Genomic DNA, 23,730 nt, shown 5'->3' with positions numbered 1-23,730 from the left:
GGCCGGACAGCGCGGAGAGGAGGAAGGGGGGGGGGGTGGGCCCTGCTGATCACGTGGGCAGGTAGCCTACGGGTCACGTGGGGCGGTGCGCGCTCAGTGCGGCTGCGCCGGCCGGTAGCTGCAGCTGGAGCGGTGGCGTTTGGAGCAGACGCGGTGAGTGTGTGGGGAAGCCAGGCGAGGGCTGGGAAATGCCGGTGCCCCAACGGTTTTCGCATGGCCCGGATCTCCATTCTTGGAGAGCACTGCCCTGGCAAGCGTGTCTCGCTTCGGGGCACGACTCCACGCAGAAACACTTCCCCGCCCCCGCGTCCTTAGAAGTGAAGCTGGCTGCTCCTCAGTCTTTACCGGCACCTGTCTGGTCCCTCTTAGCAACCAGGTCCTCGGCGGGTCCTCAGAGGGACGTGTGGTGTTCTTTCTCGTTTTCTTGCCGCTCGTCCTCCGGAGATCCCCAGATCTCTCATATTCCAACCTCCCGCTTTGCGACTGCCAACCCCTTTGTTTCGCGTTGTTTGTAGCCAGTCCTCCCGAAGATGACGGTTCTTTTCCTTCATCCAGGACCCCCGCCCCATACGTCCTACCTCGAGAGCGCTACGGGTTTATACTGACCTTTCTCTAGAGTTCGTTTCTTGGGGTCTCCTCTTTCTTCCCTTATCTACTCTTCCCAAGGAAAGTAAAGAGCTTTTCCCCCTTTGCCTCCTTTAGTCTTTCCTTCCATAGCTTGAAACCGTCGAACCCTCTCTCTCTCTCTCTCCCTTTCCTACAAGAGACTCCCGAACTGCAAACGACGACTCTCCTATCGCCAAAGGGCAGCTGGGAATATGAACAGCTGTTTTGGAATGGTAATCTCGAAAACACCTTGGGATGCGCATGCCGTTTGCTGGGGAAGCTGATGCTGAAGGGATGTCGTGAGAACTAGTGACTCTTCCCTCAAGATAGCCAGATTGCATTTCAGTTAGAGAATGAATAGTTGAATTAGGCTTGGGTGTTTCTCCCTCCAAAATGAATTAGCAGAAGGAAACCACATGTGAAACAGTTGAACAGGTGAATAGCCTCAGAAGACTAGAAGTTGAAGAATTTAAACTTCATGTGATAGTTGGATCTTTGAAACTTCTTGAGAAATCCCTTGCAAGTGGTATTGTAGAGAGGAATGTGGCAATACAAAGCAGGACAGATCAAAAAGGAAAGTATATCCGGGAAACCAACTAGGCTGCTGTAATGTAGATGATCATTAATGAAGCCCCGTCCCATTCCGCGGTCTTTTCCCCCCTGCTAAGTACTGTCCTTGAAATGTGAATTACCAGCTATACAGTCAAGGTGTGATGTGAATTACTGGAGGACTTCTTTCATCCCCAAACCTGTTAATATAGTAAGCTCACAAATATTTTATGTGGCTGCAGTGATTCTGAGTTAGGTTGGGTTGTTGTTTGCTTTCTGTCTGTCTGTCTGTCTGTCTGTCTTAAAGGTCTCACATTGTAGACCAGACTAGCCTCCAATTCATGGACCTTTTTCTCTGCTTCCCTAGTGCTAGAATAAAAGACTACACCCCCACACACCCAGTCTGTTTATGAACATTTTGAACAGTTATATTTCTGTCAGTTTTTTTTTTTTTTTTGACGTGAAGAACGAAGGTAGAGAATGGTGGGAAGACTTGTCTGTATTTCTGTAATAAGATAAGTGATCTGGATGTAGTTCCATGGGAACAGTTTGGGAAACACTGTTTCTTCTATTAGTGGCTTTGTCCCCTCTCACCAATAAATTCACAAGTAGAACACCTATATAAAATTTGAGAAATTCCACTCTAAAAGAATTATCCTTTCTGATAAGCTCCAGTTCCATGTTCTAATGTCTCTGAACTGCTGAGGATCACGTGTTAGTCACATGAAAGCCCCTTTTCCCAAGACATGAACATCAGGATTTAAAATCACATCATTACATTAATTACACTCCTATATTAGGTATGGAACCTTTATGGTTTGGAAGAATTTCGAGAAAAATATTTATACTTTTACCTTTTTTGCACTGTTCAAGAATTAACATTTGTTTTTACAGAATTGGCCTTCTTTGGCAGGAAAGAAAGAAAAACAAAATGAAACAAAACAACTCAGATGTCATTGTTAGCAACACAAAGCTGTGATCTTAGTTGTAGGCACACTCTATAATGCCTGAAAATAAAGACAACAGTCACTGGGAGGAAAAGGCTTAGTCCGAGATTTTCTAGGAAGAATTTAAAGATTTCAGGTTTGCTGTTTATCTCTTCATTTGATTACAAAAGTTACGGATTCCTTAGTGCTTCTCCCATGAATCATGGCATTTCACAGTTTAAAGTCGAGTTAGGGCCTAGTGTGGCAGGACATGCCTTTAGTCCCAGCCCTCAGGGACAGAGGCAGGGGGATCTTCATGAGTTAAGCCTGTTCTACATAGCAAATTCCAGGATAGCCAGGACTACATAGAGAGACTGTGTCAAAACAAAACAGTTCATGCACCCACTTCCTTCTTTCCTTCAAACCCGTATTCTTTTCCTCTTCCTCATTTGAGAAATTCCAACCAGAGCTATTTGGGGCATTGTCTACTTCCTGACCAATTTCATCTTGTCTTTTTGATTAGAAACACCTCTTGTCCAAACTTTTTTTTTTTTCTTCAGCCCAAGGAAGGAAACATTGTTACTGGGCCATCACTTTTACAGATCTAGTCAAACACAGCTTATTTACATAACTACATAAAGAACCTGATTGTTGGTTCAACTTGTAAAGGTACTTGCCACCAAGCCTACAGCTTGAGTCACACGCAGGAGAACTGACTTGTTCTCTACTTGTTTTTTCACCTCATGTGTTTGTATGCACTGAGCGCATGGAGGCACGAACACATACAATAAATAAATGTAACAAAAAATTTTAAGCATAACTTTTAAAAAGAACTTTTAAAAGATGTTTGCTATCCTATAGAAAAGCACAAAAGCTGCCTTAGTATTTTATAAATATAGACAATAACTGATCAATGAGGAACTTTAAGCACCTTGGAAGACTGGTTAGTTGCAGAATGCTAAGTTGTGCTCCTGAAACAACGATTTGCCAGTTTTAGATTAACTAGGGATTCCATTTGCCTGAGAGCAGGAAGTACTTGGACGGTGTTTTATGATTTTAGGGAGATGAAGAGAAGTGATTAGCAAGAACTCGTGGTGATTTCCTGGAAAGTGTAGTTCTGGGAGCTTGGTGATACTGAGCTAGCCCCCATTAAGTTGCTGTGAACTTGACAGGTAGTTTTGGTTTTTTGTTTTTTTTTTTTTTTAATCATTTAACATTTGATCTTTTTTATACAACTCTAAGTATACCTTTAAAGGTTATCAAAGAGCACTTCACAGCCTCTCTTTTGACCTTAACAAATGAAGTTTGTTTCAGACTGACCTTGAATGTATTTAGCACCAACACAATGAATCTAGATTTTGTTTCTCCCTAGCATCTCACCCCCATTCCACTCTACTGAGTTGATATTTGTGTTTCCCAAGTGGGCGTTGTTGAGGTGGCTCAGCCTGTGAAGGTGTTTGGTCTCCCAAACTCCATAAAGGTGCAAGGAGAAAACCTACTCCATAAAGTTGCCTTCTGACGTCCATGTGCTTCCTGTGTCACACATGCCACACACACACACACACACACACACACACAATTTTAAAAAAGACTTCCTAGGCCAGGTGTTAGGGGCACACACCTTTAATTCCAGAACTTGGAAGGCAGAGGCAGGTACATCTCTGTGAGTTTGAGGCCCACATGGTTTACATAGTGAACTCCAGGCCAGCATAGTGAGACCCTGTTTCTATAAAAGAAGAGAATCCTATAACTTTATAAGGTAGGTTGTGGATGTGAATAGTAATAATAATCATTATTATTTATTTATTTATTTATTTATTTTGGTTTTTCGAGACAGGGTTTCTCTGTATAGCCCTGGCTGTTCTGGAATTCACTTTGTAAACCAGGCTGGCCTTGAACTCAGAAATCCGCCTGCCTCTGCCTCCCAAGTGCTGGGATCAAAGGTGTGCGCCACCACCGCCTGGCTAGTAATTATTTTTTAAAAGCATCTTTTTTCTTTCTTTGTATTTATTTGTTTTTTTAAGACTATGAAGTCCATGCTATCCTAGAACTTAACAGACTAGCCTTGAAGTCTTTGTGAATCAGTCTTCTGAGTGCTAGGATTACAGGCCTGCTGCCACACCCAGCCATACCCAGCCACAGACCAGCACTTCTAAGAAATTCCCCTGTTCTGTTGCCTCATACTTTTATCTAGCTTTTGACCAATGATCCCGAAGGTGTAGCTGGAACTAGTGCTTCCTGGACTTTGTCATTTCATGAAGCGTGGAAGAAGTAGCTATGTCACTAGAGAGTGCTAGAGATGGTCCATGCAAGTCTACTAGCCTAGGAGACAGTCTGTCCAGGCTCCAGCCCAGTAACACCAAAGACTGAGGAGGTACATCCCTACCCTCTACCCTAAGACAGTATGACCACATTGCACATTCAAGGTCCTTACTGAAAACCGATGATGATGAAGATGTTTTTCTCAGCTTGGTCTCTTATTTGCTGTGCGTATGCCCCTACTAATTACTCTTGGCTGTTTCTACTTAGAGGTCCTATGTGTTCTAGTACAGTGGTTTTCTAAAAGTGTGAGCATAGCAGGTTTTTTTCTGTTGTGTGAGACTGCGCACAGTCTTGGCCTGCCTATTTAGAAAAAGTAAAAACTAAAATCAAAGGTGATGCACTAGGAATGAGTGTTTCTTTAGATAAATTTATTTTATGCTTTCTATTCTAAAAGTAATAGCCATAGAATGGATAGTACAACAATCAAAACGGGGAGCATTCATAGTTCTCATCAAACTATATTATTATCATGGCTTTTCTCCAGTGTTTTATGGACTCTCTTTTTCTTTAACTGTAAAAATTTAAATGAGCAAATAGAAATAAAGTTGGTATGATATAGAGCTTGTCATTATTTTTATCTCAGATCACCAGAGGCAGCAGGATGTAAGAGGTCAAAGGTCATCTTCGGCTACACAGTGAAAACAAGGCCAACCTAAGTAAGCTACATAAGATACTCTCAAAAAAGCAAGCAAAACAAACCAAAACTAAACCCCTCGGGTGTGGAGCGGAGCAGGTGCTAAACTCCCATCTATGGATCATCCAGTTTCAACAATTAACCAACACAGGACCAATCTTATCTAAACCTACACAATGTCTCCTGCACCCCCTGCCCCACCCCACCCCACCCCACCCCAGATAGTTCTGGCTCAAATCCCGGATAGTTTATTTGAAACTTTGTTATCTATTTGTAAAAAGTAAGATCTTGTTTTTAACACAACCACAATACCATTACCATACTTTAAAAGAAAAAACATGTTACTGTTGCCAAGCAGGAAGTGTTCCTTTTAGCAGGTGAGTAGACTAGATGCTTCCAAGACGGAGCTGCATATCTTGTATACACTTGTTTTGTTGATGATATGAATCACGTTCAGAGATTTATGCATGTTAGCTAGTGCCTTATGCTCATATGCTTTAATTAGGGAAACAGTATACTTTTCATTAGAAAAATAATACAGAATGGTGATTCTGAAGAGACTTGTGGCCTGTAAGTCTTGGAGATGACAGAGTGCAAAGTGGCCAAGAAGCATTTGGAGACAGACAAACTGGTTTCAGTGTATGTGTTTTTATATAGTTTAATTTCCACTATTTTTGTTGTTTTGGGTTAATTTATTGGTGTTTTGAGATAAGGATCTTGCTGTTAGCCATTGCTTGGTCTCATAGTCACTTGCATCAGACTATCCTCAAACTTGAGTTGGTTCTCTTGCCCAGCTGTTTTCACTGTTGTTGTTTTAGACAAGGTCTCATTGCATATAGCCCAGGCTGTTCTCAAAAGCAAGATCCTCCTGGCTTAGCCTCCTCAGTGCCAGCAGGTGTACGCCATCATGCCCAAATGAGCATTTTATATCACTTGGCCTTTATATAAGCTAAACATGCATCTGTCCACTAAGCTGCATCTGTAACTTACTTTAGTGTGTCTGAAACTATAACTGTTAGCCGCTTTTGGGCCACCTGAGGCTTAACTTAATACATATTAAAGCATTTTTGTAAAGCCTATCACACTGTCAGTACATAGAGAATATCAGCTAGCCTCAGCCTATAGAATAGGACCGGGTGCGTAAATACTTGTTAGATTGTTTGTAAGTGAGCTAGGAATCAAGAAGTACAGAATGTAGAGTTTTGTCTCTTAGGTGATTTACTTAAAAGTTTTGTGCCTTGAATTTTTCATCCAGAAAAGAGGATAGTATAAACAACTACATGATACTGAAATTCCTGTGCTTCAAGTAAACAGATTGATATTGATATTTGATATTTGATATTTGGAAAAATAATATTGATATTTGGAAAAATAAGGAGCTTTGAAAATAGACTAGGAGGGCTGGTGACTTAGAGAACTTGTTGCTCTTGCAGGAGACTTGGGTTCAGTTCCCAGCACCCACCTAGTGGGCATCCATAACCCCAGTTCCAGGGACCCAGCACCTCCTCCTGAGTGCCACGCACCAGGCACTCAGGCGGTGCACATACACACACACCCACACACACACACACACACACACACAAAATAGATTGTGGCTGGAGACTTTGTTGTTGACGAACATTTAAGTTTCACACCCTCAGTCTTCATTGGTAAAATGAATTAAAAATACCTACCTAATAAGATTGTTGTAATAAGCAGCAAGATAAATTTATGTAGTGTGTAGTGTGCACTAGGTACTCCAATTATTAGTCTCAAATTGTATTAGACTTTTGTGACACTGACCAAGTACCAAGGAGGAAAGATTTTCTTTGTCTCATGGGTCCAGAGGTAAGTCCATCATGGTAGAGGGAGCCTGGTAGAGCAGTTATGTTGACCAGGAAATAAGAAGGAAGAGTCCAGAGTCAATTCAAGCATAATTGTTTATTGGGAAGCAGCTCTCAGGTCTTTGCAGTCCACTAGTCCCAAGGAGTTGGGTCAGTGAAGTTGCTTCTGCCATGGGGAGGGAAACAGAGGAGAGGAGACGAGAGAAAGCGTTAAGTCCAGAGAGAAGATGCAGAGGAAGTGGAGAGACCAAAATGTATGCATTTAATAAAGAATGGCTTCTTGGGGAGGGGAAGTGCAACCCCTAGGCTGGAAAGTTCAGGACAGAGGGCAGGGTATCCCCTGTAACAGGGACTGAGGGATGATGGGAGAACCTGGAGGACAAGTCTGCTTTGGTATGTAAAATATATATCTGTACTGGCTGGTTTTGTTTGTTAACATGACACGGGCTGGAGTTAGCATGGAGAAAAGAGCCTTCAAGTTGGGGGAGTGCCTCCATGAGATCCAGCTGTGGGGCATTTTCTCAATTAGTGATCAAGGAGGGAGGGCCCATTTTGGGTGGTGCCATCCCTGGGCTGGTAGTTCTGGGTTCTATGAGAGAGCAAGCTGAAGCCAGGTGAAGCAAGCCAGTAAGTAACATCCCTCCATGGCCTCTGTATCAGCCTCTGCTTCCTGACCGGCTTGAGTTCCCGTCCTGACTTTCTTTGGTGATGAACAGCAGTGTGGAAAGTGTAAGCTGAATAAACCCTTTCTTCCCCAACTTGCTTCTTGGTCATGATGTTTTGTGCAGGGATAGAAACCCTGAATAAGACAAGGGACACAGATCCATCAGGAACAAAGATGGGTCACCACTCCAGGAAAAGAGCCAAGACCTGCTGAGGTGCTTGCAGAGGATAGAGGAAATACAGAATGGGTAGTAGAGGAATGTAGTTATAAATACCAGCTAAAGCCATGTAACCAGTTGCAGAAACGAGGATTATAAAGTAATATGAATGCTTCTATTTTATTTTGTTAAGAACATATTTATCTTTCTTCCAATTTCTTTAATATCAATTGGTATTTAAGTTGAGATACTAAAAGAATGTTCCCAAGGGACATTGCCCCATTGTAAATTTACAAATGTGTTTGCAATTGTACAAGGAATAGTTATATCATGTTAAGCATATTCATGTTCTTGTTATTATTCCATGTGGACATGATATATTTGTGTCAAGTTGACAAGGGGTGGATTGTAGTGGCTATTCCTGGTTGTCAACTTGACTATTTACACTCCAGAATTGGAAGGTTCACCTATGATCCTAATCTGGAGGCTGGGAGATACAAGTTTCTGACCTGAATCTTGGCATGGAGATCTTGAGGCATAGTGGCTATGAATTCCAGAAGATTGAGACAGGGAGATCTCTGAGTTCAAGGTCATCTGGGACAAAGCAAGTCCCAGATCCAGGAGTAGTGGCACACACCTTTAATCTGGGCCACACCTTCTGCTGGAGCCCTACATAAGGACATTGGAAGAAGGAAGATTTGCTCTCTTCTTCTGCCTGCTTGCCTTGTGGGGCTGAGCAACTCCTAGATCCTTGGACTTCCATTCACAGCTGCTGCTGACCATCATTGGAGAGTTGGACTATAGACTAAGTCGTCAATGAATTCCCTTATTATATAGAGACTACCCATAAGTTCTGTGACCCTAGAGAACCCTGACTAATCCATTTGATCTGTGAGAGGTGGATTCAAGTAGACTCTCTGAAGCTTATAAGAATCATTTTAGGTTTACAAAAGAGATACATTTTAGATATGTTAGTGTTACTACTGTTTACAGCTCTGAACTTTGAAGTCTGTATACAACAGCAGCACAGCGAGGAGAGACAATCTGAAGCATTTTCATTGCTCCTTATGCCTTAACTTACCTTCCTGTCATCATTCAGGCCTTTCACATCCCCCAACCTTCATCACATGCATTTGCCAACCTCAGAACACCTACCTTCCTAGACCCTCAAGCAGGTTTTTTTAGAGGCTTTTGTATCCTCATAGCTTACACCAGCTCCCCAGGACATGCCGCCAGTGATGACCTCCTCCAAGTAGCTTCCACTTCTTTCCTTTCTCCACTTGCATCCCATTAATTCTGTTGTACTGGGATTCTATCAAAGGATAGGCACAGTGATTAGGTTGAACCCGTATGATCCAGTTGTCTCTGGAAATCCCCGCACAGACATACTCAGAAGTGTACTATTTGGGGGGCTTTCTTAAGCCAGTTAAGTTGATACTCAGAACTAACCATCATGCATCACTTCTCACCTGTGACCTGGCATGTGCTGGTCAAATGTCCCACGTTGGAGCTACATCCCTTACCCATTATTTGCATTTTCAAAACTGTAAAAAATATTTTAAGGTATAATGTAAAGATCAAAGTTTTTTTTTGTTTTGTTTTGTTTTTTTTTTTTTTTTGAGACAGGGTTTCTCTGTATAGTCCTGGCTGTCCTGGAACTCACTCTGTAGACCAGGCTGGCCTCGAACTCAGAAATCCGCCTGCCTCTGCCTCCCAAGTGCTGGGATTAAAGGCGTGCGCCACCACTGCCCGGTGATCAAAGTATTCTTATGGAGAAATGAGCATACACCAGAAAGGTAGACATATTTTCTAGACTATCAACAGAAAAAAGTTAAGGACTTTTAAAACCACATGGTAGATAAAAACGAGGTGTTAAGATCCTAAGAAAGCTAAACCGTGTATTTTCAGCAGCATTTTCCTATTTGTAGAAAACTTGAGTAAGAACAAATTAAAGATGTGTATGCTTTCATTGTTAATGGCTGGCACATGCTGGTAAGCTTGTCCTGGTGTCATTGTTACAGATATTGTATGTTTCACTGGGTGGTGTTAGCACCGTTAAACTATTAACAGATTTAGAAAAATTCATCCACTCAGCATTTACCAATCCCAGTTTATTGGCCCCTACATTTCTGAAACGTGGTAAGAGTTACTCGGGGGCACTGGGCATGATGGTTCACGCCCGTCATTCTAGCGTTTGGGAGGCTGAGATCGGAGGCTTGCTGAGTTCATGGCCAGGCTGAGCTGCATAGGAAGACTGTTTTAAGCAAGGAGTCCTTCGCCAGGTCTCTGCCGTAGACATTCTGATTGGGTGACGTGGAGTCCAGGAATTAGTTTCCTTCCCTTCTACTTGCCCGGGCTAACATTGTACTCGTGGACATACCAGACAAGGTTATGTTCCTAAATCAATGTAAGAAAAGTAATGGCCGGTTTTAATTATTGCTACTTTACAACTCTGCCAAATAGTGTTCACCGTTGAGCCATGCAGTGTCTTCCACCTGTGCTTCTCCGTGTTTAGTTGGGTCTACACTTGAGTTTTCACCTGCCTGCTGTTAATGTTTCCCCGCAAGTGTGCCAGCATGCTTCTCACACGCTTATCAGTTACATTGTGAGCTCAGCTTTATCACGCCTGTCGTAGGAGCCCTGCCTCTTCCTCCTACCATTACTGTTTTTTAGGAGCATGCCCAAGAGCTGGCCTGGACCTGCTGTTCTTCCACCTCCTTCCTGTATGGAAGGATCTCTGTTGTCTTCTGGCTTATTTTCTTTTTTATTGAAGCACACGCCCCAGTAATTTGGGTGACTGAGATGTATTGGATGACTTGGTTTTGCCTACCTACTTAATGGTGCAGCAACATATAGAAATGAAGGTTTGCCAGGCAGTGGTGGCACACACTTTTAATCCCAGCACTTGGGAGGCAGAGGCAGGCGGATTTCTGAGTTCGAGGCCAGCCTGGTCTACAGAGTGAGTTCCAGGACAGCCAGGGCTATACAGAGAAACCCTGTCTCAAAAAAACAAAAACAAAAACAAAAAAAATCTTTACTAAATGAAGGTTTAAAGTAATTCTCACACAGAGCATTGAGACATTGCTATGCTGTCTTCTGGAGAAGGTTACTGGTCTACAGACACCTTTTTACATGACCTTGTTTCTTTTTCTCCCTCCTTGGAGGCTATGAGGATGCTCTCTATCCTGACATCATGTAGTTTCATGGTAGTATCCAATGAGATGGGCTTTCCTCTATGTTCTTGCCATGTTACAGTGGGCCCATTCATGTTCTTCAGTTTTCAGGTCTGTATCAACTTTTGTTCAATCTTTCTGTTCTTTGTTGCTGTTCTCTCCTTCCTTGTCCTTTCTTCTCCCCCTTCTCTCCCCTCTTCTGTTTTCCCTCTTTCACCCTTTCTCTTACTACTCCCTGCTCCTGTTCTCGATCCTCCCTTTCTCTTCACCCCTTAACCCTCTCACCTACCCTCCTTTCTCTATATGGTAAGCTGGCCTTGAACTCACTAATTAGGTGAGTAGTCCTTGAATTTTTGATCCTCCTACTTTTACTTCCCAAGTGCTGGAAATTACAGCCTGTGCTACCAGGCCAGAGTTTGATTCTTCTTTTCTCTCAGATTTGTCTATGTATGTGAGTTCACTGTAGCTGTCTTCAGACACACCAGAAGAGGGCACTACAGATGGTTGTGAGCCACCCTGTGGTTGCTGGGCATTGAACTCAGGACTTCTGGAAGAGCAGTCAGTGCTCTCAACCACTGAGCCATCTCCAGCCCCCGAGTTTGCTTCTTTTTATAATATATGCTCTTGGTATACGGATGCAATAGGCTGCAGGTGGAAGTGTAGCAGTCTTTTAGATTTTTCTCAGATCTGTGCTCTACTTCCCACAAGTGACTGGAGGGCTTTCACTGGAAACTCTACCTGAATGTACCTTGCCTCTGATGTGCAATAACATGTTCCTTCTCCAGGTTGGCTTCAGAGCACCTGGCTAATGTGCTCTCTCCTTTCTCAGTTTCCAGGAGTAGTTCTTACCTGGTCTACCTTCACTACTGTGGACTCCACCAGGACTTGGGGGTTTGGTTTGGTTTGGTTTGGTTTGTTCTGTTCTATTCACTATCATAGAGAAGGGCCTTGCACTTAGTAGACACTTAGTAATTTGAGAAACAAATGAACTCTTTTATGATTTCTTTGGAGGTCTAATGATCCTGGCTGTCATTGACTCAAATAATTTCAGATTTCATTTTGGTTTTCTCTAAACCTTTGAATTAGGAGGTAGAGAAAATGAGATTTTCTGGCTTAGCAGTGAATAGACATTGTCCATATATATCTTTAGGTCTGCATCTAAAGTTCTGTTTTCCATCTCAAAGAAGTCATTGAATGTCCTCAGCTTTTTATAGTTTACAAAATTATTCTCTTATTATTTTAATGGGAGTACTTAGAAAGAGAGTATTAATTACATAAGGCCCAAAGTCAACAAATTTTATCAAATGTTATGAAAGTGGGCACAGTGCTATCTGTACATAGCAAGGAGAAACCAAATTACCCATAAATTTCCTTGGCTTTTTCAGATGTTTATGCTTCTTATCTTAGTTATCTTCAGGTTTTTTTTTTTTTTTTTTGAGGTCAGTCAGCCATTTAAACTCTGACTGAAAAGCTTGATATTAGAAGTCACAAGTTAGCATTCTGTTATAGGCATCTCAGCCGTGGGATGGAGCTGGAGAGCACCTGGTCCTCTGCTGCCTTCTCCCTGGGTTTCCTCTCATCCTGGTGCCTCACAGCCCCAGCCAGTTGTAGAAATGTACTTCTGCCCTGTTGTGCCACTGCTTGACTTTGTTCTTGTAGTTATGGAGAGTTGTATCTCATGGGCCTGAAGCATGTAGAGATGTGAGCCAGGACTCTGTGGGTTACTTGGTACTTTCGACCGTGTGACTACTGTGGTGGGGAGGGAGAGAACCATGTGAGTTGGAGGGCCCTTCAGACCTTCTACTTTGGAGACTAAAAAGAGGGTGGTTGATCTTTTCACTAGGGGGATAGAAGGAAAACTAGGAAAAGTTAAGAATGGAATTAAATGTTAGATTAATTAAGTGTTAGATGCATCAGGAAGTAAAGGAAGATAAACAGCAACACAACACGGTTTCAGTGAATTTTGTCTCCAGGATTTCATGTCCCATAAAGGGTTCCATGATATCACATGTCACTGTGTCGTAATAAGGTTGACTTTGAAGTCAGTACTCTATGTCTGCTGTGCTATTATCGCTTTGTGTCTTAAAGTTGACTCTGCAGTTAGTGTCTCCTGACTACTGCGTAATAGGTGACTTAAGCAAGCTGCTTAATCAGTTGCATTATCTAGGGTTTTTGTGATACATAGTCATAGCAGAAAATTCCTCAGAGTAGAGTGGTATCCAGGAAAATATAAATGCTGTGTAGTGTTTTGGGGGAGGTAATATGGATGCAATAATGGATGCAGTCTTGGTGCTGTGCCTGACATTTAATATATATTTGAACATGAGATTTCAACAGCTTGTGACTAATAAAATGATTGTGTTAAATTCTATATAGGCAGATGCAGAATATAATCAAACTAGAAAAGGGCTGAGTTGAGAGTATGTAGCTCTGGTTCATAAAACACAGATAGATGTGGCTGGTTTGTGGTTTCTTTTTTCTCATCCTTTGTTCTCGTTTTACCCCCTTATCACTAGATAGGAAAGAAAGGAGAGAGGAGAGAGAGGGAGAGGGAGGGCGAGAGCGGGGGCGAGGGAGATGTAATCCCTGAATCTAATATCTTTCCTTTTGTTTCTACTAACACACCATAGCCAATCCCCCTGAATGACCAAGAATCACCAACCTTGCCTCTTGGGGCTGTAACATTTATAAACACTCTGAAAAGCTCCCAGAATTTCAAATGTTCACTATCACAGAAACTGTGCAGCTGGCAAAACCATGCCTCTGCTAGAGCATGAGGCAAATCATAGTCAGCCACTGTGGACAGTCCAAAGCAGTCCCATATTCCACACCCAGGGTTAAAATGAAAGCACTCACTTCTCAAAATCCCAGCAACCACATGGTGGCTCACAACCATCCGTAATGAGATCTGATGTCCTCTTCTGGTGCATCTGAAGATGGCTACATTGTACTTACATATAATAAATAAATAAAAAAGAATCTACCCTTAAAAATCTGTTTACATTTTGGATATTCCACTTGCAAAAATAAGGTAATTTGGGTATAGGGTGAGAACTCAGTTTGTAAAATGATTGCCATGAAAGCATAAAGACCTAAGTTCAATTCCCATTAACCACATAAAAAGCATCATTTAAAATCCCAGAATTAAGAAGGCAGAGATGGATTATTGAGCCAGTCAGCCCATCCTGAGTCCCAGGTCCTAGTGGAGACTTTATCCGAAACAACAAGGTGGATAGATTGAGGAACAACACCTGAGGGTTAACTTCTGACCACCAAGCAAACACACACACACACATGCACATTCACCTGCACATAAATAACAGGTAAGGTGACTTAGATGTACAGTGTTTATTTAATGCCAGATGGTGTTCTTAAAACCTTAAATCTGCTATTTTTGCCTGCTAAATCAGATTACCTTAACTCTTATGACCATTTAGGGTATCTGATTGTGTGGGTATTGATTTGCTTGTGTACATAATTATTCTATTTGTTCCACTTAAAAAATAGCCTTTTGTGATGTTTACTGCATTAAAATTAGTAATAGATTCTTTTCTTGTCCATCCCCCTTTTGAGATAGGGGAAGATCTCTCTCTTTTCCAGGTTGATATTAAACCCCTGGGGCTTAAGTGGCCCTCCCAAGTACCTGTGACTATAGACAACTGTTGGTGTGCCTGTTTAGCAGAGGAAATATCTCTTGATTCATCCCCTGTCATTCCAATCATGGAATGTCATCTGGTTAGTTCTTTTGATAAACATGTGACTAACTTTTGTGCACAGGCACTGTCCCACAATGTATATATGAACTAAACAGACAAAAGATCTCTGTTTTTGAGGAACTTACCTTCCAATGAAGGAGTCACGTAATAAACACAAGTATAGATATATTTCACTAATAAGTAGGTAGGATAAGGTTTGATGTTTGCCATGAAATCAAAAGTCAGAAGACTGAATGTCGGAGGACGAGACTGTCCACCATCAGTTCTAACCAGGATAGCTAGGGTAGCTCAGATCATCAGGTATAATTTGAGTAAGTTTGGTGACCTGTGCATATGGACAGGAAGAGCATTCTTAGCGAAGACAGACCTCAAGCCTCGAAAGCACAAGCTTATTTGAGGAATTCTATAGAGGCTGCAGGAAGGAATTGAATGTGTCAGACTTCTAGAAATGAGTTTCTCCTGAGTTAGTTTTAAACTGTTCGTAAGCCAAAGTAAATCAGTAGTTGGGCATGGAACTTCCATTCCACAAATATCTGCAGACGTAATCTTTAAATACCTATCTTCGTGTCTTAACTTGAAATCAGGCAGTTCCAGGTAATGCAGTGTCTTGGGTTCAGTTGGTAACTGAACAACCAGGTTGATACACTGTAAGTAAACAGGTGGAATTGGATTCCATGCTTATAAACCCAGCAGTTAAGCAACAAACAAAACCTCCAAAACTAAAGATGGTACCATTTGATAATTGGGATGTCGTTAGGTGGTAGAGTACATGCCTAGTGTGCTGTAGGCTCTGCTTTCCATCTCTCATAATTCAGGGGGAGAAGAGTGGGTTTGATCATTTCCACTTAGAGATTGCCTGTTTCTGCCTTCCTGGTTCTAAGGTTGCAAGTGTGTACCACCGTTTCTGGTCTTCTTGCTTATGTGGCAAGCACATTACTAACTAAGCTTCTCCCAGTGTGCTGGAGCTCCCAAGTGTGTGTGCATGCCAGTTAATATTATACAATATTTTCTTTATTAGTTCTAAGAATAATAGTGAAAGATCACTTCATATGTCCACTATCCTTCTGTCCTTGCTTTATTATTAACGAGGTTTGGATTCCATACTGATATGCAAAGACCTCTAAGATACTTCAGTTAATGCTGCCAATGAATTTATTTTTTCCTATAGCCAGTTACGCTTAAGAGTGTCAGCTTTGGCCGGGCAGTGGTGGCGCACACCTTTAATCCCAGCGCTTGGGAGGCAGAGGCAGGTACAGAGTGAGTTCCAGGACAGCCAGGGCTATACAGAGAAACCCTGTCTCGAAAAACAAACAAAAACAAAAACAAAAAAGACTCTCAGCTTTGGTGTTGGAGACAAGAGTCTAAAACTGGTGACTCTCATGCCTCAGTCTCCTAAATTCCGGGATTATAGGTATGTGCTACCCACTAATTATAGGGTAGTTTTTAATGATAAAAATTTGCCAAATTTCATGTCAAAATATGAAGTTTTGGGGGTTTTTTTGTTTTTGGTTTTTTTTTTGGTTTTTGGTTTCTTGAGACAGGGTTTCTCCGTGTAGCCCTGGCTGTCCTGGAACTCACTCTGTAGACCAGGCTGGCCTCGAACTCAGAAATCCACCTGCCTCTGCCTCCCAAGTGCTGGGATTAAAGGCGTGCGCCACCACTGCCCGGCAAATATGAAGTTTTTAATTATCAAAATTTTATTTTTGTAATTTTCATTACTAGTTAGGTCAGAAATAACCAAGAAAATGAAGTGGGTGGAGAATTATTGGAATATATGTAGTCATTTTGATTTTTTTTTCTTGTGATAAAATGAAGACTTGTTATTTTCAGCTCAAGGAGATAGTGCCTAATTAATGATGGCATCTTCTGGTATCCCCCAGACATCTACTCATTTGTGTGCATTTTGTGTGTACACAGTTGGCATGAAATGTAAGTCATTGAAGTTAGCAATATACATAACTCACTATTTTAAAAGCAGCAATTTAATTTTTAAGGATTTGCTAAAACATACATATTTGGGCTTAAAGTTTTTTTTTTTCTTTCACTCTTGCCTGCTTGCTTCCTTCCTTCCTTTCTCCTTCCCCTTCCCTTCTCCTTTCCTTCCCCTTCTTTTCCATCCCTTCCCCTTCTTCCCCTTCCCCTTCCCTTCTTCCCCTTCCCCTCCCTCTTTCCTGATGCTGGGGATAGAATTTTGGGTTTTGTGTATCCGAGGTGTAGTTGTCATGGCACTGCAGAGATAGAGGAACAAAACTGATTTATTAGAATGCCTTACAGCCTGTGGCCCAAGTAATCCACAATGGCTTTCTACTAACTGAAGGTCCCAAAATCCAGTTGTTCAGTCTGTGAGGTTGGATGTCTCAGCTGGTCTTCAAAACACAATGGGGTCCTGAAGAAGTAGGTTCTGATGCCAGTGAAAGAATGGATACTTCTTACATAGTAAAGTCACCAACTTTTCATTCAAATCATATTTTAGTTTCAGAGTTCCATTGTTCCTGCTTAAATAGTTTTATTCCCTATGCATGATGTGGGGTGTGTGTGTGTGTTCATGTGTTAAGGTGCAAATATATATGTATGCTTGTGGAAGTCAGAGGACAACCTTGACTTTTATTCTTCAGGTCCTGTCTACCTTGATCTTTGTTTTGCTTTGAGCAAGGTCTGTCTTTGGCCTGGTACTTGCCAAGTAGTCTAGGTTAGCTGGCCAGCAAACCACAGTGGTTTGCTGCTTTCTGTCTCTCCATCTCTGGGATTAAAAGTGTATATCACTATACCCTGCTTTTTTTTTTTAATATAGGTTCTAAAGGATTGAAGTAAGGTCCTTATGCTTGCAAGGGAAGAAAACTGAGCTATTATCAGTTTGGCTTTATAATTAAAAATAATTGATAAAAGGGATGGAGAAATAGATGGGAGCACTGGCTGCTGTCATAGAGGACCTGAGTTCAATTCCCAGCATTCACATGGCATCTCACAATGTCTGTAATTCTAGTCCTTGGAGATCTGACACCCTCTGGCTTCTGAAACACACAACACAGACATGATGCTCAGACATATGTGCACTATATATATAAACTATAACTGATAATAAGAAATCCAAGATCATGAGCCTGAAATTTTAATATGACTTCTTTGGAGCTTGACTGAAATGACTTACTGAAATCTTGGGTTTGCCTGGTAGTTCTGAAGGTCTCTGATAACCCTTGCCACTAATGGGATGGGAGTGAGTGTTGGTAAAAGAACAACATCAAGTTTGCATGATTCCTGTGTCAAGTTTTCAAGAAATGAGTTTAATGAAGCTATTTTCTGACAAAAGTCAAAGGTTTCTGGGAGGATGCTTAAGAATAACGACAGGAGCTAAGGTTAACCATGGGTAGAAGAACATTTTAAGCCTTGGTTAAAGAGAGTAGTCAAATCCCTGCTCAGCTAGACATTGTTACACTGTTCCTGTGAGTCTCAGGAGGACATAGCAAGCTTGCTTTGAGCACTAGTAGGAAAAGCTACAGTCCACATTGTGGACTGGATTTATCAACTCTCCATGGAAAATATTTTACTGAATGTGTTTGCTTCAACAAGATTGTGGAATGCTCCTTTGAAGTCCCTTTACTTATCCTGAGCACCCCCCCTCCCCCACCCACCACAGCTGCTAACACAGATGTGTTGGAATTGGTCCAAAAGCCATGATTTGAGGGGCTTGGGTTTTTCTCAAGACATGGGATGACTGCCATTTTCCTTGAGAGAGAGAGAGAGAGAGAGAGAGAGAGAGAGAGAACACTTTTCTGGTTTTTGGGGGGTTTGTTTGTTGCTGCAGAAGAAAAAGTGTTCTGTATAATTTTTCATAAACAAAAAATAGAGATGCTTGCTGCAAGAAATGTGCAGATCTTTTACACTAGTTATTTGTAAATCCTTTGTTTCCTGGCCAAAAACCAACACATGTTGGACTTTCCTACTACTAGCCTTAGTCCATCTGCCTACCTCTCACATGGTGTTATTCTAAGTTCTTTGTAGCATGCAGCTTGCCTGGGTCGAGTGCTGAGTGTGTGCTGGAACCCGTGAGGATGAGGGAGCAGTTAGGAGACTCCCCTGAATGCTGAGTGCAGAGAAGAGCCAGAGTTGCCTTTTCCCTGCCTCCAGGATGCGAAAGCTAGGGCTCCTGGGATTCTGGTGGTTTCAGAACCCAGCTCCATTAAGTGACAGCCTATCTATCATCCAGATAACTACTCCCTTTCTCTCCCCTCTCTTTACACCGCATCCCCTTTTCCCAGGATTTTTCTTAGAAAGTTACCTTGCCCCTCCAACTGTTTCCTGAAGATGACAGGTTTCAAAATGTAAATGCTGTCTGTTTTGAAATTTTTATAGAGGTTCTCATGCAGACCCAGGTTGGCCTTGAATTCACTATGTAACTGAAGCTGGCCTTGAACTCATGATCCTTCTGTCTCTACCACTCATGATCTGGGATTACCATCCTGCCAAGTATTCTCTCTCATTTGGAAAATTTGTCGTGGAAATTGTGTTAAAGACACCACTGTCACTTTTGTTAGTGTTCACTAAGCATCTGCCTTTGATTTTCATATATTCTGTTAGCCTTGAAGGACTTCTCAGTGGTTTCAGAGTCATTGGAGTAACAAGGACACCCACTGCCACAGGTAATGCCTCTGTTTACATGTGACAGAAAACTGTTTCCACTTACTACCACTGCCTTGTCCAAGGCTTCAGAGATTGACTCGACCAGGGCAGAAAGGAAAACAAAAATAAGAAAAGAGAGACAGAAAGAAAGGATGGGATTGGATGGTCTAGGCTCTCTAATGGAGAAGCTAAAGCCAGCTCAGTATGTTTATTATTATAGAGCTGCAAGGGCGGAAGAGTTATCCCATACAGCTGAACAAGGAGGCAAGCTTAGTTAATCTCAGTAGGAACAGTCTGTGTCAGAGAGAAGTCTTCAGGTCATAAATATCTGATGGTAGACAGCTATAGTGGACATTGTCTGCACATGTTGTTAACATCTGCACTTAGACCCCAGGAAGGCTTTGCCATTGAGCCTCATCTGAGGAAGGCTTTTCTTCTCTCATTGGGGTCCCTGAAAAGTCCTTGGCCTGGCCGTGCCCAAGGAAACAACACACATTCACTCAGGACTCCACTCACTTCTTATACATAGCAAATTCCACCTAGATGAAAGCTCAAACAGTAGTCACAGAGCATAATTCACGTGTGAACTAACTAGTTGGTACATGTTAGGGATTCTCTGCCAGACTGCCGTACTTACCTCTGAAGCTCTTTAGCAGCACTATGTAGTGTTCAGGGTAAGTGCTGCCCCAAAACAATACTCAATGACTAAGAACAATTTTACAACGTACTCACTGGGATAGGCACATTTCTCATGTGACATATCCCTTTATTGAGGACCGAGCATTAGTCTGCTCAAAATTAAGATGAATGGGTGAACAGCTGGGATAAAGACATACAGAATTACTTTTGATTCAGCTTCTCGGTGCGGACCTAAACATTCCAGTCAGAACCTGTTGAGTGTTTTAGTTTCCTTAAACTTCAACCCCTGAAATGAGCCTTCAGCAAGGTCCTGTAGAGAAAAGCATCAGAAATTAACCAGTAGTCAGGTTGAAAATCCAACAAAGCAAATGATGCATTTCTCTGTTTCCCAGAGCTGTGTTGGTGGCCAGCGGCAGCTAGAAGTGTGTAACACACAGTTCTTCCAGCTTCCACACTGAGCGGGCTGCATAGTGCATACTGCCACTATGACTAATTGTGAAATGGCCATCAAGTACATCTGCTTGCTACAATTTTAGCACTTAAAAAATTAGTTCTGGACTTGAAATATTTTAAAGCTAAAAAACTAGCAGTGGTGTTACTGAGAACATGGCATTACAAGCTGAGTTGCTGTGGTTTGCCTTCTGAAACGAAGTACCAAAGGTTTTTGTGCTGTAGCTTTCTCATCGTAAAGTAAGTTAATCGTGCAGGTTGAGACCCCTTCCTTTTCTTAAATGTTTGAGACCACAAGTATTTCATTTCAGGTTTGGGTTTTGTTTTTTGTTGTTGTTCTTGTTTTTTTTAATATTTAGGTTCACACAATGTGGTATCTTGGAAATGAGGCATAAGTCTGAAACATGGTTTTTATTTATTTATTTTTTTTATGTACACATAGCCTGATGGTATTGTAAAGAATATTTTTAGTGAACCTGCATTTTTACTGTAATTTGTTGTCAGGAATAGAGTTTTGTACTTGTTGGCATCTTATCAGGGGTCCAAATGTTTTCAATTTTAGAACACTTTGAATTTTAGATTTTCATGTAAGAGTCAATCTATAATACCCAATTAAGGTTTTAGGGATTAAATTAACTAATAGTTACAGATTGTACATGTCTTGTAATAAGTACTATGTTTTGTCTTGGTCTGTTTGTTTGTTTGTTTGAGGCAAGATTTCTTTGTGCAGCCTTGACTGTCCAGGAGCTCTGTCTGTAGACTGTGATGCCTCAAACTCAGAGATCCACCTGCCTCTGCCTCCCATGTGTTGTATTACCACTGCCCAGCAATTTTTAAATTTTTAAACAAAACTGACTTAGTATTTGAATTGAACACTAAATCATGAATATTCCAGTATTCAAAACTTATATTAAGTTTCATTTACTATACTTTCTCAGTGCTCAATGGCTTTACTTGGGTTTAATTTGTCTAAGTAATGGATTTTTGGAACCATGTTTATGGAGGGAGGGCACATAAATATGTTTGCCTTCCTTAGTGTTACTTTAAATCACATCCCCAGAGATTGTGGTTTGTGTGAAAGAAGTTATCGGTTTTGTTGTTATTATTTTTGGTTGGTTGGTTCTCTGTAAACATAGATGTTAGGCAGAAAATGACTTCTGCCGGGCAATGGTGGCGCACACCTTTAATCCCAGCACTCGAGAGGCAGAGGCAGGCGGATTTCTGAGTTCGAGGCCAGCCTGGTCTACAAAGTGAGTTCCAGGACAGCCAGGGCTATACAGAGAAACCCTGTCTCAAAAAACAAAAAACAAAAAAAAAAAAAGAAAGAAAGAAAGAAAGAAAGAAAGAAAGAAAGAAAGAAAGAAAAGAAAAGAAAGTGACTTCTATTATATAAAATAGAACTTAGTGAAAATATTTCAGAGATGGTCCAACCCAGACTGTCAGCAAGTAGAAAGCTTTGAGACACTAAGAAGTGAAACACCCTTAAGAGTAGGAAGGCTGACAGTGGTGTACCTTCTGTGTACCCAACATTCACAAAGATTCTGGAGTCTAGAAAAGTTAAGTTTAATTTTATCTAACTGTCCCCTTTTATTTAAGACTGACTTTATTTTTAAAAGTTTACAGTATTCTTTTCACAGTCACATCAGATGATTAAGTTAAGGCAAGATTTTCCAACATTGGTGATTGACCTAGGTTCCCAGGACCTTGCTTTCTGGAGATCATAATCAAAGATTTGACCAGAAAGGTGATCTGTGTCCTCACTCTTGTGATTTTTATGACTTCTAGTTCCCTAAAGACTTTAATATCAAAGAAAAGGTCATTATGTGAAATGGAATATGGGGTTAAGGAACTTACAGCCTTCTGTTTCCAAAAGAAAGTTCATTACACAGCTTTAATAAGTAATGAAGCTTTCTAATAGTAAAGTCCTGCTAGTGACAGTAGGGCATAATAACATATTCAGAACTCTACTTTAATTATCTTCTACATTGCCAGTGTTGAAATATTACTGCTGGGCCACTGAGATGGCTCAGCAAAGCCTGCCAACCTGAGTTTGATGCTTGGGACCCACATGGTGGAAGAGACCAGACCTTGAAAGTTATTCTCTGACCTCTACACATATGCTGAGAAACACCAACATATGCACACACATACACACACACACACACACACACACACACACACACACACACATACACACACACACACACAGAGCTTATATCAGACTTTAAATGTCACCAGCTTACTAAAGGTGAAGCAGTTACAACTTCCACTGTAGTACTTATTCTAATCCTTATAACTCTAGTGCTGGTTTTCCTGCAATTGGTGTTTGTGGTCTTTAACATATTTTTGCTTATATTGCTGCTGTTCATCACAGTGGCTTAATTAAAGTCTCTTCCTTGTTTAGAGAGACATGTCTACAGTCTGAGAAGACAGCTGTTAACAACTGAGAATGTCTAATAGTGAGCAAGTTGTATGCTTGTTGTGTTGCCAAGTGTAATTGGGCATTTAAGCACTGTTAGCCCACTCAGCTGTGGGTTGTTTTATGTCCTCAGTGGTTCCTAGACCTCCTTGTGTAAATCACAGCAATTTCACATGAGTTGACAACGCAGGATTTTGGTGGGAGGTGGGAGGAAGGGTTTCTCAGTAACAGAAGCAGTGTGGCGGTGTGGAACACTGACACAGCCAGAGCTGTAATTTCAAGATGACCTCCCTTAGGCTAGTTTCATTCCTTAATCATGGTGTGCTTGTTAACTAATAGACTTCTGCTAAGCAGAGGGCATCCCGCAGTACCTTAGTTGGGTATATGGCTTATTAAAATGCTTAATGTATGTGCTGTTGTAAATTATGTGCTTTACAGATCTAATCATGGTACATGATGTTTAATCTATTTTAGAAACTGGATGGCTTCTACAGGGAGCCAGGCCTCTGATAAAAACAAGATTTTTGGATTCTTCAATGATGGCGAACCCCCCACCAAAAAGCCCAGGTAAACAAGAGAAAGGGAATCAGAGGAATAGAAAGTTACTGCTAGTGGGACGTGTTTACCCAGTATCACAGGTGTATCACTAGTTAATAAGGACTTCATTTCAAAGACTACATTATTTTTACGTTGAATCTAACTTATTAAGGTGATTACATAGTTTTAAAGTTTTGTTGCTTTAAAGCTCATAACGCTACTACTCCTCAGTGATAATCATTTTCCATTTTTTCTAATCTTGACATCTGTTTTGCTTTGTTTTTGACTGTAAGACTGGGTCTTGCTGTATAGCCCAGGCTGGTCTAGAACTCTTGCCTCAGGTTCCCAGATGCTGAGATTGCAGACATGCACCTGACAGCACATACTTTAAATGTTATGTGGTGCTGCTATATGCGCTCTCTAGTAATAGAAAACAAGGACTTACTTGCTTTCCTGGTTCTTGTCCCTGTATTGCTGCCCCACAGGCTTCACCCTTAT

The 23,730-nt window shown here is 41.4% G+C and overlaps 1 protein-coding gene across 11 annotated transcripts in view; it reads left to right on the top strand.

The window, feature by feature from the left end:
• Fam118b (family with sequence similarity 118, member B) overlaps positions 1-23,730 on the top strand; it is a 50,911-nt gene continuing 27,181 nt past the window's right edge. For 3 of the 11 annotated variants that reach the window (XM_030244005.1, XM_006509938.3, XM_006509939.3), the window contains exons 1-2: positions 1-153; positions 23,170-23,262. In XM_030244005.1, coding sequence (XP_030099865.1) covers positions 23,177-23,262 — 86 coding nt within the window. In that variant the 5' untranslated portion in view covers positions 1-153; positions 23,170-23,176. Of the gene's footprint in view, positions 154-764; positions 840-19,145; positions 19,208-22,680; positions 22,736-23,169; positions 23,263-23,730 lie in introns of all 11 variants that reach the window. The other 8 variants (NM_175411.5, NM_194257.2, NM_001286604.1 and 5 more) reach the window with 7 other exon arrangements.

The sequence above is a fragment of the Mus musculus genome, chromosome 9 (genome assembly GCF_000001635.26).
Source record: "Mus musculus strain C57BL/6J chromosome 9, GRCm38.p6 C57BL/6J".
Classification (NCBI taxonomy): domain Eukaryota; kingdom Metazoa; phylum Chordata; class Mammalia; order Rodentia; family Muridae; genus Mus; species Mus musculus.
The sequence above is the reverse complement of the archived record's forward strand: the minus strand, read 5'-3'. Positions and strand labels throughout refer to the sequence as shown.